The following is a 17,876-nucleotide window of genomic DNA, read 5'->3' as shown; positions in this document are numbered from 1 at the left end:
GTGAAAAGTAAACTCTTCTTTATTCAAGTTTCCAGAGGACGCATGTAGTCATCCATGCCTGTCTGGGAGAAACTGACCAAAAGCCCCATAGAACATGGTGACCTTACACAGTTACACCAGGCTGATGATCTATTGGGGTTCCACAAGATACCTTAGTGTGGAGTCAACTCAGTCTTATATATGCCAACTACAACAGAATACCAACCATCTGCGATAAAACTCTCAGAACCTATACCCTCTATTACTCTATCACTCTGCAAAAAGTGTTATTCTTCTTGCAGGAAAACCCCCTCAGATTTTTGCATGAAATCGATGTTACGTAATATACGCTCTACGACAGAACCCAGTCACCAAATCGTCAACATCATCAACCAGTATGAACTAGAAATATTTTTAACAGAAGAGTGGCTCTCAGATGGTAGGACCCCATATATTGATCTACTTGCTCCTGCAAATTTCAAAATCTATAGAAAAGAACTGGTGGCAGTGTGGCAATTGTTACCAATGAAGGTAAAAATCTTTCCACAACAATTTCACATTGAGTATGAGACACTCTTTTATCAACATCGCCCTGAAAACAGTAACACTGAACTTTATCTTGATTTACAGGGCCATGGACTCCTCAGTGATGAAGACTTTGACCCTGTATGACGAATTGGCTCTTTAAATGACAGATAGACGAAATCTAATTTTCCTTGATGATCTAAATCTCTAGCTGGATTCCACCCAGAATAGCTCCTCAAACTTGATAAATAATATGGTGAATCTAAACTTTGAATTACTAAACCACATATCCACTCATGGAGCTGGTTACACGTTTGATGCTATTTTTTTCTCTGCTAATATGTTAACAGTAAATAACCCCATTCCTTCAGCATGGTGAGAATATCACAGAGTCTCTTTTCACTTAAAGATAGCCAATAATCCTGGCAGTCCTGTCCCATCTGCAATCACTATAAGATGTAACAAGAGACTATTTTAAACCAGATCAGTCAGCCTTAGACATCATAGATCTATGGACCCAACCATGCTCTCCAGCTGTAGACTCTGACCTGAATGCCCTGTTAAACCACTTTAACTCCTGCTCGTAACCCAGGCATACCCAGGTATCAAAGATATGAACAATTTTTACCCCATTCTACTGCTCCTGTATTTGGATAAAGCACTGGAGAAATATTTCTTGCATCAGCTTCAGGATTTTGCTAAAACAAATGGCCTAATAGATGGATATCACACTGGTTTTCATCCGGACCACATCACCAAACTGGTGGTCACATTGGCAGTCGATGATCTTTGGCAGTTCATCAATGAGGGCAAAGTAGGCATGCTAATAATCTTAGCTCAATCAGCTGCTCTCAATAATATAAACCATAAAATCTTGCTCAATACACTGGAAGTAGCTGGTATCACTGGTCCTACCTATAGCTAGATAAAGTAATCAATCTCTGAGAGTCCTCAGACCTTGGACCTACCACGTTAAATTTCTAAGGCAAACTCCATTAACCATGATGTCCCGTAAGGTTCCATTCTCTTTGCATTTGATTTCACCGTGTACATATGGTCTCCTTGCCCAGTTATGTTACAGATGGGGGCCTGATTCTACATGTGCACTCATGACATTCAGTTCATCCTCAGTCTATCACAATCAAATGATTTACTCTTCCAATGTCTGAGCCCGCTAAAGGTAGTCCTTACCATTTTATGGCAATGGATGGCCACAAAGTTCCTTAGACTGAACTTTACCAAGTCAGATATTTACTGACATCAGCTTCAGAGGTCATTGAATGGAACAAAACCACATGGCTGTCTATAATGCCCCTCACACAACATCTAAGGGGGTCCGACTTATCAACACTCGTTCTTTACAAGTCCAGTCTACCAACGCGGCCCATACATGCTTTACCGAACTTCATCTCTCAAGAAGATCTTTCCCTTCATTGATTCCACCCCACATGTTTCAGTGATCAGCTCCGTTATCCAGTCAATCTGGATTACACAAATTCCATCTACTTAGGATCTCCAGATAAAGTCCTGCATGGGATAAACCTTGTTCAGAGTACAGTTGACTGGGTATTTACAGGAACAGCTAGAAGAGGTTGTGTCTCACCATTATTGACATATTTAAGCTGGCTGACCATTCGATCCTGGCAGCTCTACAGGCTTTAGCAATAGTAAACAAAGTCATACACCGGAGATCACCCACTTTCTTGGATAGTATGTTTTTCTGCCAACCCACTCAGTGGCGTAGCAAGTTCAGGTGGTACCTGGTGCGGAATATTTCTTGTCACCCCGGCTTGACAAAATGGCAAAAATATGTGTTTTATACATATATTTTGTCACTCCTAAGTGATGACACTTGTCACACCTGGCTTGACAAAATGGAAAAAATATACGTTTTAAACATACATTTTTGCCATTTTGTCACCTCCCTCAGTGATGACACCCAGGGCGGCCTGCACCCACCACACCCACCTTCCTACGCCGCTGAACCCACTCACTCCCTTTGACCTTCAAATCTTCTAGTGCTTGCTTTCTGGAGAACTAGAGCAGTCTCTTACGAGTATCGTACATTTTGAATCACCACTGCCTAGATCTGGAACTCCCTTCCTTTGGGCCTCCAGGCCAAAGTAAACCTCCTTCCTTATAGACATTAGAAAAAAAAACTAGCTTTAACTAAATATATTTTCTTATTGCTTATCTTTTTTTGTTTCTAGTTTCATCATGATAACATATTTACCTTTAGCACCAAGAAGGGGAATGTGTCAGTGTGCCTGGCTTTGTTCTCAGCGGCTGCAACTGCGATCATGCGAGTACATCACTACTCATTTGTAATAACTTATTACAAACAACGAGTGGACCATTTCTTATTAAATGCACGTTCTGAAGTCAATACAGGCTTTTAAAAGTGGTGGTGCAGCAGCCATTGCAGCTGACTTCGGAGCACAGGGTTCAGGATTCGATCCCTGGCTCCGGCGGCAGCTCAGCTCAGAACCATGTGACTTTGGTCAGTAGTTCACTTAATCTCCACTAAAGCCCCCAGCGCTTTGAGACCTGTAAGGGTGAGTACTTCGCGCTTTACAAATACGGATTTATAAAATACAAAATCCCCATACTGTCAGAGGGAGATTAGCATCTTCATATATGTTGCTTTAAGTATTTCATATAGTGCGCACCTAACTCTATAGAATGCTTGCCAGAGAACACTTTTGCATGTACATTTAAATGTTTCCCCTGATCCGGTCTCTTAAAACATTCAAAGTCGTCACCTTCAATTACGCTGACTATCTACTACTTATCTTCACCATTGACAATTCCCCTGAATCAATTCATGAATTCCAGAGCACTATGCTTCATATCCGTCATTGGATGGACTTTAATCAATTGAAGCTAAACCCTGATAAGACCGAACTGGTTCTTATTGGTAGTAGCCAACTATTCTGGGGCCCGCACTATGGGCCACCAGAACTTGGCTCCCGTCCCACCCCTTCCAGTTCGGTTAAAAGCTTGGGGGTGCTCATTGACAAAGACCTGTCATTAAAGACCCAAGTGAACTCAGTTTTGTCTACATGCTTCTTCCAGCTCCGCAAGATAAAAAAGATAAGCCTGATGCTCACCCAGCCAGCCTTTATCCAGGTGGTGTTAGCCATTGTACTGTCACACCTGGACTACGCTAACGCTATCTACCTGGGCCTCCCGATCACCCTTAGTAGGCGTCTGCAGATGGCCCAGAATCAGGCAGCCAGACTCATCCATCGACTGCCATGCTGGCAGGGGCGTAGCTAGAGCTTGTGGCGCCCGGGGCTATCCCTCAGATTGCCGCCCATGGCATCCGCAGCCCTGTGATTGTGTGAGCTTAAGTCTCGGACTCGAATGTAAATCTCACCTCACTGTCAAATTTTGGGTACAAATATTTCTCACATTTGCCGCCTGGGTCCGGCCCGTCTACAGTGATAGTCGTGCTGCAGTGGCGGCTGCTCACGAGAGGCAAGCGTGCTGCGTGGTGATGGAGAGCGTGACTCATCACTTGTCACTGCTGCGCTTCTTTTCAGCGAGGGCTGGCCAAACAAGTTATGCCCAGGGCCATCATTGGTAGCGCTTTCCCGAGCTACAAGATTGACGGCCCTGGTACAGGACCCACAAGCAACCACAAACGGGGTACATAGCGCATGCTGCACGGCAGGCAGCTTTTACAAGCAGGTGCGCTTGCTTTGCTCTTAACACAGGGGTCGCGCTGCACTGGGGGCGGCCTTTATAATTTATTTGAGGACACTGACTGCAGTCACTGACAGTGAGTGTCCCCAAATAAATTATAAAGGCCCATAGCTGCCAAGGTTTCAGATTGCTTATGTGTGACATTTTCGTAATTTGAGTGTAATTATGAGTGACATTCAACAACTACGAGTGACACTTTCTGGCGAGCAAAAATCAAACAATTAAGATGAGGGAAACATATATATCAGAAATGACAGCCATTTCAGCAATGAGAAACACTACGAAGATCTTAAAACTAATACAAACCACCAGAAATGGAAGGGCACTATCTGACAAGAAACACAGACTGCGTAGCTGCCACGTTTTAAGAGTGCTTATGTGTGACATTTTTAAGGTTTTAGGGTACCTATGAATGCCATTCAGCTACTAAATGGATGATACTAAGAGTGACACTTTTTTGAAAGCAAAATCAACAAATTAAGTACATGGAAACAGATAAACATAACAAATTACATTAATTTGAGCAAGGACAAGCTTTGAAAAGAACTTGAAACTGCTGCAAAACTCCTGATCCCACCGTAAAACGATTGTATACCCACAATCTACTCTAGTGATTTCACACTTGTGATCATTATTGATTCTTGCAGAGCCACAGAAATTGCATTTGCCAGTGTAAAATTTCTAGATCATGTTTGGCCACGGAGCACCTTATCGCACTTTGTTCAGCAATCCAACTCCTTTTCTTTTTGTAATCTGAACCTTATTGCATACTCTGTCCCTAAACACAAACATCACTGATTCTAGCGCTTGCCCCTTAGTGTAACAGGCCATTTACCAACGGAAAATCCTGCCTAGGGCTGTAGTGTCTAAGCTGCAATGTGAAACTCACTGCTGACAGCTGCTCTGCTCAGAGCTGCTCAGACAGTGCTATGCTCGAGTCCGTAGGCAGTCGATACACCACAGTGCTCTGACATGGGCAGAAAAGGGCAAATGCTCTCAGCAGCAGAAATAACTTACATTGCAATGCGCGGTGGATGTCTTTTAAAAAGGAGCGCTCACTATAATGAAACCAGTGCAGTCGAGTACTTCATTTTGTCTATGAAAAAAACACACCTGATCCATCCAGTCAGGAGTTAGTTATGTGCCATCCCTTGAAAGAGCCAGGTTGTGGAGGCATGATTACATTGAAAGGAGCCTGCCCCGACAATGAACGATTATTTAAGATATTAACATTTACCGGCAGTGATTTCGAAAATAAAAGCGGAGAATTAAAACACATTGCTCTGCTGAATGCCATCCCGCCCAGCGTTTTGCGGCCTGTGTTATACTTGTGATTGCGTCCACAAGAGGCCTTTACTTAATTGCCGCACTCACCAGCATTAAATTACAGATAAAAGTAAGCAGAGCAATGTATTCTAATTCTCCGCTTTTATTTTCTAAATCACAGCCGGTAAATGTTAAATTCCTCTGTGTTGACATTTAGCAAAAGTGGTGCAGTCTACTCATTCCATGTTCAGTTATCGCAAATGAAAGTAAATGCAAAAGTATATTTTTATGTCACTCACGTTCCCTAATTGAGATTGGAGTCGTCCAAGCTGTTGAGTGAGTCCCGAGCGCGGGGCTGTTTCCTGACGGACTAGTGTCCTGGCTGCCGGCTGGTGCCCCGCAGGTCACTTTCTCCTTCCTGTGTGCCTCGGCTGTGGCAAGACTTTAATTTGCCAGGGTGCAGCAGCTGACAGCACACTTCGCCTGGGCCTGGCTTGCTAGGGGCCGGTGCGAGCTGCAGATGGAAGCTACGAGACCCAAAAATGCTTTGCAGGCGGCGCGGCAAACTCACCAACCAGCCGTCTGCAACAAACTGAACTACCCGCTCAAATAACAGACAGGATGTGACGACGGTCCACGTGGTGCTGGCACGTACTTAATAGCACACAACCTGACGGGGCCCTTTAGGCTGCCGCCTCCAAAATAGTGCCGCCTGGGGCGGACCGCCCCCCCTCGCCCCCCCCTAGCTACGCGAGTGCATGCTGGCAATCAGCTAGACCTTTACTAAGACAACTTCATTGGCTCCCCATCTCTCAACGAGTCACATTTAAAACGGCTTGCATCACCTTCAAATCCCTTCATACTCGTAGTCCCCAATTCATCCACGACCTACTGCCTAGATACACCCCCTCCCGTAGTCTCCGGTCCGTCAATCAAAATCTCCTCATCATTCCTCACTATAAGTTACAACGCAAGGGAGGGCGCAGGTTTGCCACCCTTGCTTCCAAACTATGGAACTCCCTACCCTCAGAAATTCGCTCCTGCTCCAACCTTCTGATATTTAGGAAACAATTAAAAACCTGGCTGTTTGTCCAGGCCCATGCTTAATTTTCCCCCCGATTCTTCAGAGCATCTGTCGGTCAGCGCCATGAAACCTCTGGGTGTACGAGCGCTATACAAAACTTTGTTAACATAACATCACATAACATAACACTTTCAACAGGATTCGTCTCCAGCAGGATTTGGTGTATATAGAGCAGTACGGTGTGGCCAATCCAGTTGAGACAGCATTACGGAAGCAAAGATGTGATGGGTAAGCAGTAGGAGTTAATTAGTTAATTCTTGGGGAAGACTACAAGAATAAAATGTACTATTAGTTTTACATCACACGTATCTGTAGTTTCAGGCTTGCTCTGAATTACACAACTTTTGGTCAAGTCCCAAAACAGGTCTTAGACAGACCAGAGGACGTATGATGATGACATTTTGCGAAGAATTCAGATGTTTTAACCAAAATTGCTCTGCCTACTGTACATACACAAACTAGACAACTCTCTGAGTTAGTGAATGGCCTGCATTACAGCACAACTCGGAAATGTATGCTCTGTGGTTCCACCATTTTATTTCTCTTCTGACCATGTACCTATGTGGAGGGTGCAACCTCGCTGGTTGGTAATCCAAGCTCCCTTTGTAGGACCTCTGCTCTTCGCAAAATGTTTTGCCTTGTTCTGATTTGATGCGGTTTAGATGCTTCTTTCACTCTGTCTTATGTCCCAATGACACCTCTCACTATGTTTTTGTGGTGAGTGGTCCATACTCCAACAGTACAATCTTGCCCTGAATAGGCATAAAGGTGGGCCATTTCAAGATTTTGGCTAGGTTCTTGCAATGGAATTACCATATAGATACATATATACAAGATTTACGCTTCCCCTGAAACCTTCCTGCTAGTGTTCTCTCTCTTGAATTGACATAACCGATAATTTCCCATGTATTGATAACAAGGTGCAGTAAATATCTCCCTTACGTGGACAAGGATTTTTCTTGGCACCCTTAAGAAAATGAAAAATGGGCAGCAAAAACCAAAGCAATTCCTCTTATTGTATGCCCCTTACTGTAAGCCCACATTGACATCACAGGAAACAGATGCAGCCCACCAGCTGCTGTACATTGTATTAAAAGAATAAGCTTCCAAAACTAATAACATAGAGGTGCTCATTAGACATTGGATACTGACAGAACAAATACCACGAGACCAGTGCATAGCAAAGCTGGTAAGGGAACAAGGCCTACTGATATGTGGGATATAACTGGAAGGAGGCTTGTCTCAGTTGCTGGCTATGGATTTTAGATATGGACCAGTCAGAAGACAATTAAAATACAGCATTTTGGTAGTACACAACTGTCCAATTTATACAGACTGATAAGTCATCCTGATCAATTTGAGACGCAATTGGTTTGTATTGCTATAGTTGGTTTTTTAAAACTGTGGTTTTCAAAAGTTTATACATAGTGCATCTACTGTGCTCTCGTAACAGACAAAAAAGACCTAAGTTCAAAAGATTTATTGTTAGCCTGTATGGTTGGTCTTAGAAGATTTGGGTGTCGCCTTTGGTTAACCAGTAGAAGCTTCATGCCAGGTGGCATTAACATCTTTCATTCTTGTGAGCAGGATGATTAGTCTTCCAACTTTATAGATAACAATAGCATGTTTGATGGTCATCTGTGATGTTCAACTTAGCTAAGTCTAGCAAGGAAACCATGGGACAGAGTCTTTGAAATTGATAAAAAAAATATTATGTCTTCCATCAAATAAGGGTCTACTGGCAAAGAGGCCTTAAGTGGCGGACAATGTACATATTTGTGTATGGCTCTGCATTTGTTGATTATGAATCGGTACGTAACTGTTTTCTTTTTTCTCATATAATTTATATTTTTGATCAAAGGGAAGGGGCTGTGCAGAATGCTCACATATAAATAGTGGCACCTCAATGTCTACTGTATTGTGCCTGATCAGGTACACACTGTGCTATCTCTGAAATTGGTGGCCAAAGAGCAGGTCTTACACATGGAAGGAACAACGATTGTGTCAGGTGAGGTAGAAGCTGCTGGCAAAGCTAGAGAGAAAAAAGGACATGTTAGATGCAGAGAACAAAGAATGGTGGTCATACGCGGAAAATGAAGAAACTGCAGACGTTCTCTCAACCTCAACTGCCAAGGAACCAGTTTTCATCTGATCCCAAATGACCATGGCACTGCCATGCTGTGACATACACAGATGCAGGGATCCACAGACCAGACCAAGGTTGAAGAGTGAATCTGATGTCAGGGTTGATCCTTTTTCACATTTCTCATTCCCACCACACTAAACGGGATATATCATTCCAGCCACTGGTATAATTTCATTGATGTGTGAGTATCCACTCAGATCATGGATTTTGAGCACTAGAATACCCTAAGGATATGACCCCTAATTCATACACCTTCACCTTCCCTATTGCATTTGTTACAACTCTGAGAGTATCTTCTATGCATTAGTTCACATTTTAGTGGTTCATGTCCAAACTTGACTTGCTTACTTGGATAGGTTCCCCAGTTACCGGGTTTGTCACCTCCCTTGCAGCAATCCTCATTCCCAAGGCAAAGTTGGCTACTCGCTCAGCATGGCTTGCAACAGGAATTGGCACACCTCCTACCACCATGTACGCATCACCAATCGTCTCCACCTGCCAGGGCACATGGGGTGGTAGAGGTTAGTCAAGTTTAGACTCCTTTCCTGCATGCTCACAACAAACATAACTGTTACAAAGTTTACAAAGACCAACAAAATCTCACTTTACATTGCAAAGACAAGAGGCTTTATCACAGATATTTTGCACTGGTGCAAACAATCATGGGAAGTCCAATTTCACTTTTTTGCTGCTTATGATATTCAAAATAAAGTGGATGGTATTTGCTCCAAAATTAACTTTTTGCAGGCAGGATATTTTAGAAACTGCACTCGTTCGAAACAATGGAGCAAAAAAAGTGAATGCTTTTTTTGCTGCTTTTGGAATATGGAATGAGAGTAGATTTGGTTGAGTCGATACCACAGAGAGCTTTATGCATTTGGGCAAGTCGGTAATTGCTCTTTCCCCCTCAGACAACAACAATGTTAAAAGAAAGCAATGGATGCATGCTCAATCCTCCAGCAAAGTTAAACCAAGTCGGTGACAAGACGCTGCCAAAATACAGCAAAATACAGTGTAAGCGTCACCCACCAGTAACTAACGGGGTACGATAGGATGGCAGTGGGGCAACGGTCAACGGACCATCAGCTCCTGTCTCAGACGTGCACTCGCCCCTTTATGTCAAAATCACAGGCAGTTCCAACGTTGGATTACAGATTCTGGGGTGGTGTCAATCATGCGGAAACGGTGTGAGTCGAGAGATAACCGGTAGCATAGGTCCGACCACAGTAACTCTGCTCGTCGCCACTAATTGTGTAGTAATTTTACACAAGTTGCAGATGAAGTAAAGGACGTTTATTCTAATTAAGAGCTACTGTGGTGTGGAGCACGAATGCACAGAAGCTCCTCCATGCACAACTCTGTTTAACTGTCATCACACACTCACCACATTCTTAGTGTCCCTAATATCATAGCTTTCCAACTGAGAAGTGAGAGTACACAGAGAGTATTGCAGAAATGTCCTTGGGTGGCTTCATTTACCCCAACCCGCCATCTTGTTTCTAATCATTAACACCTTCTACTTAAAAACATCACTATCATATATTAAAAACACAATTAAAACCCCTCTTGCAAAGACAATTTCTTGCCCAAGTTCCAGCAACCAGCTGGCATTAAGCTACTGCTTTATTTGGTAGTCCAGATCCGAACCACTTAGATGTTCAGTCACATCAGGGTGACTCCCACCATGACAATCTGGATCGCCTGCTGAAGGAGATGACTGTGGGTCTCCACCACCTTCAACAGAGTGAACTATCTGTGCCTGGAACTCATCGCAGGAGTAAAAGACATTTCTTATGCATTCTTTGGTTTAGGAGCTACCACCTCATTATCCAATTAAAGCCTCTGATGTGTCAATGACCACAAAAACACCGTCAGGTTGACCAATATAGTTTTGTTGGAACAAAGATGTATTATCATAAGCTGTATATAACCGAGCCCAGGAGGAAACATCCAGGTCCAATGACTTCTCTTTCTCTCCCGCCTCAACGTTCTCCTGGAACCTGGACATTTCATTACACAATGAGCATAAATATGAACACATCTAACACATTATTACACCACAAAGCCCTTCTCTTTTTTCCCCTCAAATCTCTGCTGGAGAGTACCAAAAGGGCCCTTTGCTCGAGCTGATCAGGAATTATAGACTGTGGGACCAATTATCGAAATCCTGAAATACCATGCACTGATGCGCCTGTGATTTAGGTAGCTTTTCACATTCCTGTTGAGTCTCAAAAATTATAGCTGTATGTTATGGAAAACTCTGGATTATTTCCCTGGTATTTTCTCGTCAGCCCTTACGGCACATCTCGGGCTTGCCTGTACAGCAGAAAAATCTCCCAGATTTAGATTAGGGTAAGCATACAATCGAACTTTTATTCTTTCCTCTTTTTTCACATAGAAAACATTACTCATATGAAAAAAACATTGCCCCATAAGCCTTGAAATATGAGGGAGTTTAGAACTCTTGTCTGAAACTATTGAACCACTTACACCTACTTGAAAGAGTTGTAGAATTGCTAGAAATGTACACACTGCATTGCAATCGTTTCTGAGCATCCACATAGCTAAGTGTTCATCAAGTTGTTCATACCAACTATCTAACACTCTCATGAGAACATCATTTTCCCCAACCAATTGGTACTATGGACAACCCACACATGTGGTGGATTTTCTACAGTCATAGATTTAATCTCCATATGGAACAATCAGCAAATCCTATGTCTGTGAATCAGCATTCTCTTACTTTCAAGCACAGATATCACTTTTTTTGCACAAAGGTATGACTTGCCTGAATAAACATTCTTTGTGAAGGAACCCCTGATGAATCAACAATACTTAAGAATGTCTCTGTAGCCACTGGGCATAATAATAATTAGAACATTGGAATGCTGGGAGCTCCATTGATGACCATGAAGTGGCTTTGGGTCGATAATGGCTGGTATAAGACTTCTGCTCCAACATTGCAATGTTCATCTTTCTTTTTCTCCCTTTTAAATTTAGAACATTCTACCCCTAGAGTTCGAATAGCCTTATAGCCCTTCTGCTTCCACTAGTATTGGTTGTTAAAGGATCGCTCTCTCGTCACAGGCCCTTGCCTGCAACTCGGTTTGATAGCTCAGGCTCAAGGCCTTTAAGAAGCATTATAGCTCTTGGTAGCAGGCTCTAAAGCTGTGATATGTCAATCTGAATTCGTTTTCAAATGTGAATTGAAAAGTGGTTGCCCCAGAGTTGACTGCATCTCAATGCTGAGATAACTAATGTTATTTTCTTTCATACCCAGACTTTCTAGAAGAAGAAATCTTAGCCCACAGTTACACAAACTTGCTGTATATTCAAGGTAGATGACTTATGTTTCAGGAAAAAATCTTTTTTCTAATTTTTAGATCTCAGCCAAAATGCATTGCATTATCATCCGGTAGGTTCTCAGTCCAAGAATTGACTATACCCATGATTATGAATCAGAGATGTCTCCAAAGCGTCCCTTAAAACCATGAAGAGTAAGAAGTGAAAATAAGACCAGGCCACTGCAGACGATATTCCGAGTATTTAATTTAATTTTAATTTATTTAAGTTTTGTATAGCGCTAGCTAGACCCGAAGGTAACAGTGCGCTTCACAAAGGATACAAATAAGCATCAACATAACCGGTAGGTCGAAGCAAGGTAGGGAGAGTATGGGAAAACATGGTAGCAAGTAAAAGTCTATACAATATCAGCATGAGGGCGACATGGCGGAGATCAAGGGAGAGTCATCAGGTTCTCGCTAGGACCAAAGAGATAGTGAACTATCAAAGTCATACGTGGGGTTCTCGTTACGATCCAGCCCGCTCAAGAAAGAAGGCTTTGAGTAGTATCTTGAATTTCAGGAAGGAGGCGGTCATCCTGATGTGGGGAGGGATGGAGGGGCATATTATCAAGGACAGGCGATACATTATCGCCGCTTTTGTCGGCAAGAAACTGCCGATAAAGCAACGATAATTGGCTTGATAATATGCTCAATGAATTCCAATCGAAGCTCATGTTAGATGTAAAGACATCTAACATGGGCTTCGATTGGAATACATAGAGCATATTATCAAGCCCATTATCGCAGCTTTATCGGCAGTTTCCTGCCGATAAAAGCGGCGATAATGTAACGCCCTTACTAGATAATATGCCCCGGAGTTCCATATCTTTGGAGCATTTCCCGCAAAGGACCTGTTAGATCTTTTACGTTTCTGTGATTTCAGAGGTATGACTAGTAGCATGTTGGAGCTTCTGAGGGTCCTGGACTGACCGGCTCTCTTGAGTTTATTGGCCAGATATTCCGGTTTACCTGTATGCAGGGCTTTGTGTGTGAGGCAGGCTGTGCGGAAGTTGGCTCGTAGGTTAATAGGAAGCCATTTCAGGTCCTTGAGAGCCGAGGTGATGTGCTCATATTTCTTAGTTCCCATGACCATTCTAGCTGCTGCATTAAGGGTAGCAGTCAAAGGACCTAGATGAGATTTGGCTGTTCCAGTCAGAGTAGCAATGCCATAGTCAATCCTGGAGAGTACCAGTGCCTGAGTGGCCTGTTTCAGGTCTTTCAAGGGGAGGGAGGGTTTAAGTTTGTAGAGAAGTTTCAGGTTAAGGAAAGCACTTTTGGCAGTTTTAGAGATGTGTTCTTTCATGTCCCGTTTTTGGGTCCAGAGTGATCCCCAGTGATTTGACGGCGGTTGTAGGAACAAGAGGAACATTGAGGGCGTTTAAGGCTTTGAGCCATTCGAGTATTTGGGGATTTTCACTTTTGTTTGAGATGAGGAGCACTTCTGTTTTTTCTTCATTAAGTTTGAGGTGGTTGGATGAGAGCCAGTGTTGGACCTCTATGAGTGTGTCATTTAGTCTGTGGATGTCTGCGATCGAAGTGGTTTCCAGGTAGAGTCGTGTGTTGTACGCATAGAGGTGAAAGGGGATGTTGGAGTTCCTTAGAATTGTAGTGAGGGGCTCCATGTAGATGTTGAAAAGTTGTGCAGAGAGTACTAACCCCTGTGGGACACCTCTAGTAATGAGGAGGGGGTCCGATTTGGAGCTTTTAATTTGATAATTTGTCTGCGGTTGTTGAGAAAGGAGGCGAACCATTTGAGAACTGTTTTTTCCAAACCCGCTCTCTTCTGTAGGACATTGAGTAGTAGGTTGTGATCCACTGTGTCGAACGCTGCAGAGAGGTCTAAGAGGATGAGGAGGCTACATTGGTTGGAGTCGAGAGACATGTGTAGGTCATACATCACATTGAGGATTGCGGTTTCTGTGCTGCAGCCCTTTCTGAACCCAGATTGGTGTAGGTCAAGAAGATTCAAGATCTCTAGGTGATGGGTTTGCTGAGATAGCACACATTTTTCCAAGATTTTCGATAAGAGCGGAAGGTTCGACACTGGTCTGAAGTTGTTCAAGACCGTAGGGTCGAGGCCAGGTTTTTTTAGGAGTGGCGTGACTTGACCTAGTTTAAGGCAGTCAGGAATGGAGCCATCGCTCAAAGAGCTGTTGATGATCTTGGCCCAGATAGGGGCTAGAGTAAGTTTCAGGTCTTTGGTCAGTCTCGAGGGCAGCTGATCAAGGGAGTGAGACGAGGGATTAGCGATGGCAATGAGATCGCTTATCGCTTCGGTTTGGATGGGTTGGAAGGAAGACCAGCGAGTGGCTGCAGTGGTTGGTCTTGAGTGGGTAGAAGCAGTGGGGCGCAACTCTGTGAGGACGGAATGATCGCTGCAAGATCGGTCAATTGAGGCAATTTTTTCATTGAAGAAGTTAGCAAAGTCGTCGCACTGGGATTTGGACGCAGTTAAGCTGTCTGTCATAGGTATGGAGGTTTGGTTCCTGATGATATTGAAGAGTTCTTTGGGGCTGTTTTTAGCCTCGTCTAAAGCAGAGCAGGAGAAGGATGACTTTTTGGTCTTGATATGATTAAGGTAGGTTTTGCGAGCTGTTTTGAGTTGGTCCCGGTTGAGGGCAGTGGGGTTGTTCCTCCAGGATCTTTCCATGGCTCTTAGGAGTCTGCGCTCATCATTGATGTCAGTGGAGAACCAAGACCTGGAGGGAATGCTTCTGTTTTTTTTTTAGTTTTCTAGGTGCCAGCTGGTCCAGGACGCACTCCAGGTTGGAGTGATAGAGCGAGGTTGAGAGGAGCTCCGTCGAGCTCGGGAGGAGTGAACTGAGAGCATCTTGTAGCTTGTCAGGGGGGACTTTCGATAAGTTTCTGACCCACTTGGGGGAGGTTTGGGTGGGTGGGAGGGAAAGAGCTGGGTGGTTGATATGAAAGAGGATGGCGTGGTGGTCGGACCAGTCCACCGAGTGTACACTTTATGTATATGGGTCTAGGAAAAATAGTCCTGTCGTATTTGGAGCAGAACATAGAACGCCACAATACATCTAGAAGCTATAGATCCATTGATGAGAGCATACTCACTCTTTGATGTTATAATATTATGTTATGTCATGTTATGTTATATGATATTGTGTTTTGTTACACTGTGGTGTGGAGTGTCATGGTATGGTACATTATGATACACAGACTTGCATATTATATTCCCTCCATTTGCACGGTCCCAAAGCGCGTACTGAACTTGGAAACAAAAAGAGGTCGCTGATTCTCGCTATTGTAGGTTCTAAAATTTGGAACAAGCTTCCACTTTCTGTTAGTAAGGTAATAGTTCATACCAATTTAGGGGTCATTGAAACTTTATCTCCATCAATTTTAGAAGCAAGAGCTCTTGTGTGCTCTTATAAAGTATACAGCCAATGACTACTGACATCACTCTATACCCCACTCAATACAAGTCCAATTGCATGTGCTCAAAAGATCAGAGCGGGCAGTACTTACCTTATACACATCATGAACACTGGTGAGACGATCAAATTTTGAATACATAGAATTCAGCATGTTCACAATTTGTATTGGCTCGCAGGCTGCACATATATTGGTAAACGTCACAACATCGCTAAATAAAATAGTGCACCGCCTGAACTCCCCTGCAAAGGAAATACACAATGTGCACTTAGATAAACAGATATTACACTGCAAAGAATAACAGTGTTAAAGCACTGTAAAATGTATTAATTTATTTTAAAGCAATATTAATGCCTTAACTGTCTGTATGAATGCCTAAACCAAAATGAAATCATTATACATTTAATATAATATAACTTTAAAATAATTCTTTATATCACAGAATGGACTTTAAAATCCTTCCTACGCAGCTTTGGCATTGACATAACTGGCTTCTTGGAAACAGCACCCACAGTGAGACCCTTATTATGGGTGTGCTTGAATTTAGTGAGAGGATATCTCTGATTCCAGCTGTAAATCCGCACCGAGGGGCATACTATCAAGGATGGTGTTAAAAATTATCGCCTCTTTAGCGGCAGAAAACACCAGCGTTTCACACCAGAAGATGGGCTTCTTGGAATTCTCCAGGGCATATTATCAAGCCCATTATCGCAGCAGTTTTCTGCCGCTAAAGAGGCGATAGTTTTTAACGCCGTTCTTGATAATATGCCCCCACGTTCTGACAATTATAACCTATCTTCTCCAAATGAGGAATGAATGTTCGGATCTAGTAACACCAGGCCATTTTCCATGTATTTCATTCCAATATTGAAGAGAAAACTGCTGCCATTTTACACCTTCTCAGAACAGAGAGAAAAGACCTGATTCACAAAAGTAAACTTACACTTCTGTGGAAGTTTCCATTTGTTTGGAATTCACAGACTCATTGTTAAACCTCATTTTGAGAAGATAGGTTATAATTGTCAGAATGTGGGGGCATATTATCAAGAATGGCGTTAAAAATTATCAGGTGGGGTTGTGGGTCCATGTTTGGGAGTCTTCGACAGGCGACCAAAGGGACGGGGGAATTGACGTCGTTGTCAGTATAAATCCACCCCCCATCCGGCCCCACCGCCCAACCATTCTTACTTACACCGGCCGCTGCTGAAGAAACAGGTGTGAGATGTGGGGGCGGTGTTCCAGGGGAGACTTGCCAGAGAGGCGCACTGTCTGCTCCCGCTTGCTGTGACAAGGGGGTGGTACTGATAACCACAGCCTCTGCCTGCCCTTGCAAAATGCAAAAGTGTCCAGTATCATCTTGCCTGTAATTATCAGGCTCAGAGTTTGCTGTACTGACACTCACAGGCCCAGGGACAGAATCCTACCCAGAATTAGCTTTGTAGATGAAATGTCTGCATTCATCAATCAATCAATCAATCAGAGTACTTGTAAAGCGCGCTACTTACCTGTGAGGGTCTCAAGGCGCTGAAGGGGGTGGGGTGGGGATGCTGCTACTGTTCGAAGAGCCATGAATGAAGACTTTGGTGTGAGAAGTCCATCAGCTTATTTATGCCTTAATGATATGCTTTATTATTGTGGGTGATATTTAACTTAAATGATTGCACCTCACCTTTTGGACATGGCACAGGAATTGTGTAGGTTACACAGGAATATTTATTTGGGATCTCACATTTTTTTTTTAAGCAAGGAAAGTTTTGCGATATTCACCATTATTAACCGACCCTTGCAGTGGTGGCTTATACACTAAGGCAGTGGAGCATCACCCCACTGCTTTTCACAGTGTTAATAAAGGAAAAATAAAATGATAATCAGCCTGGGGGGCGAACATGCCCAGGCTCCCAGTCCTCATCTGAGCACCGAACCATGTCGCACAGACCAATCACAACACTGCAAGGCGGCCTTGGTTTTTGGCTTAGGGAAACCTGGGTGCTTCCTGTTCCAGCCGGACGCGGAGCGATAACAGAGGAGAGATGCGGCGAGGAGGTAAGTATAATTTTCTTTTTTCTTACACCCTTCCCCACCCGCCCTACGCCCCGCCACCCCTATCCTTGCCAGCCACCACTGGTCCCTTGGTGGCAGTGTTTCCCTTCGACTTTGCCTGTGTAAATATTTTTCTTGTGATGTTAGAATAGGGCTGAAACAGGAAGTATTGTTTTCTCGCAAGTTTGCAGTGAAGCAAGATGTCTTTGGTTAGGTATTTCTTGCCAATGACTGGTGAGGTAAAGCAACTCCAAACTGCAGACACACACTATATCCTTGCCATCCTGCACTGCCAACTCTGATCTTTGCTCCAAATTTTGATCCTGCACTAAGGCGTTTCACAATACTTGATCCAATCTTTTTTATTCCCTGAACTAGTTCTGAAGTG

The 17,876-nt window shown here is 43.4% G+C and overlaps 1 protein-coding gene across 1 annotated transcript in view; it reads right to left on the bottom strand.

The window, feature by feature from the left end:
• The window catches only part of LOC144773748 (guanylate cyclase soluble subunit beta-2-like), a 152,135-nt gene that overhangs the window by 26,031 nt on the left and 108,228 nt on the right, over positions 1-17,876 (bottom strand). The window contains exons 10-11 of the mRNA XM_078658881.1: positions 15,542-15,690; positions 9,057-9,203 (exon numbers count right to left, since the gene is read on the bottom strand). Coding sequence (XP_078515007.1) covers positions 9,057-9,203; positions 15,542-15,690 — 296 coding nt within the window. The remainder of the gene's footprint in view (positions 1-9,056; positions 9,204-15,541; positions 15,691-17,876) is intronic.

This window comes from Lissotriton helveticus, chromosome 8 (genome assembly GCF_964261635.1).
Source record: "Lissotriton helveticus chromosome 8, aLisHel1.1, whole genome shotgun sequence".
Taxonomy (NCBI): domain Eukaryota; kingdom Metazoa; phylum Chordata; class Amphibia; order Caudata; family Salamandridae; genus Lissotriton; species Lissotriton helveticus.
This window is presented reverse-complemented; position numbering and strand designations above follow the sequence as displayed.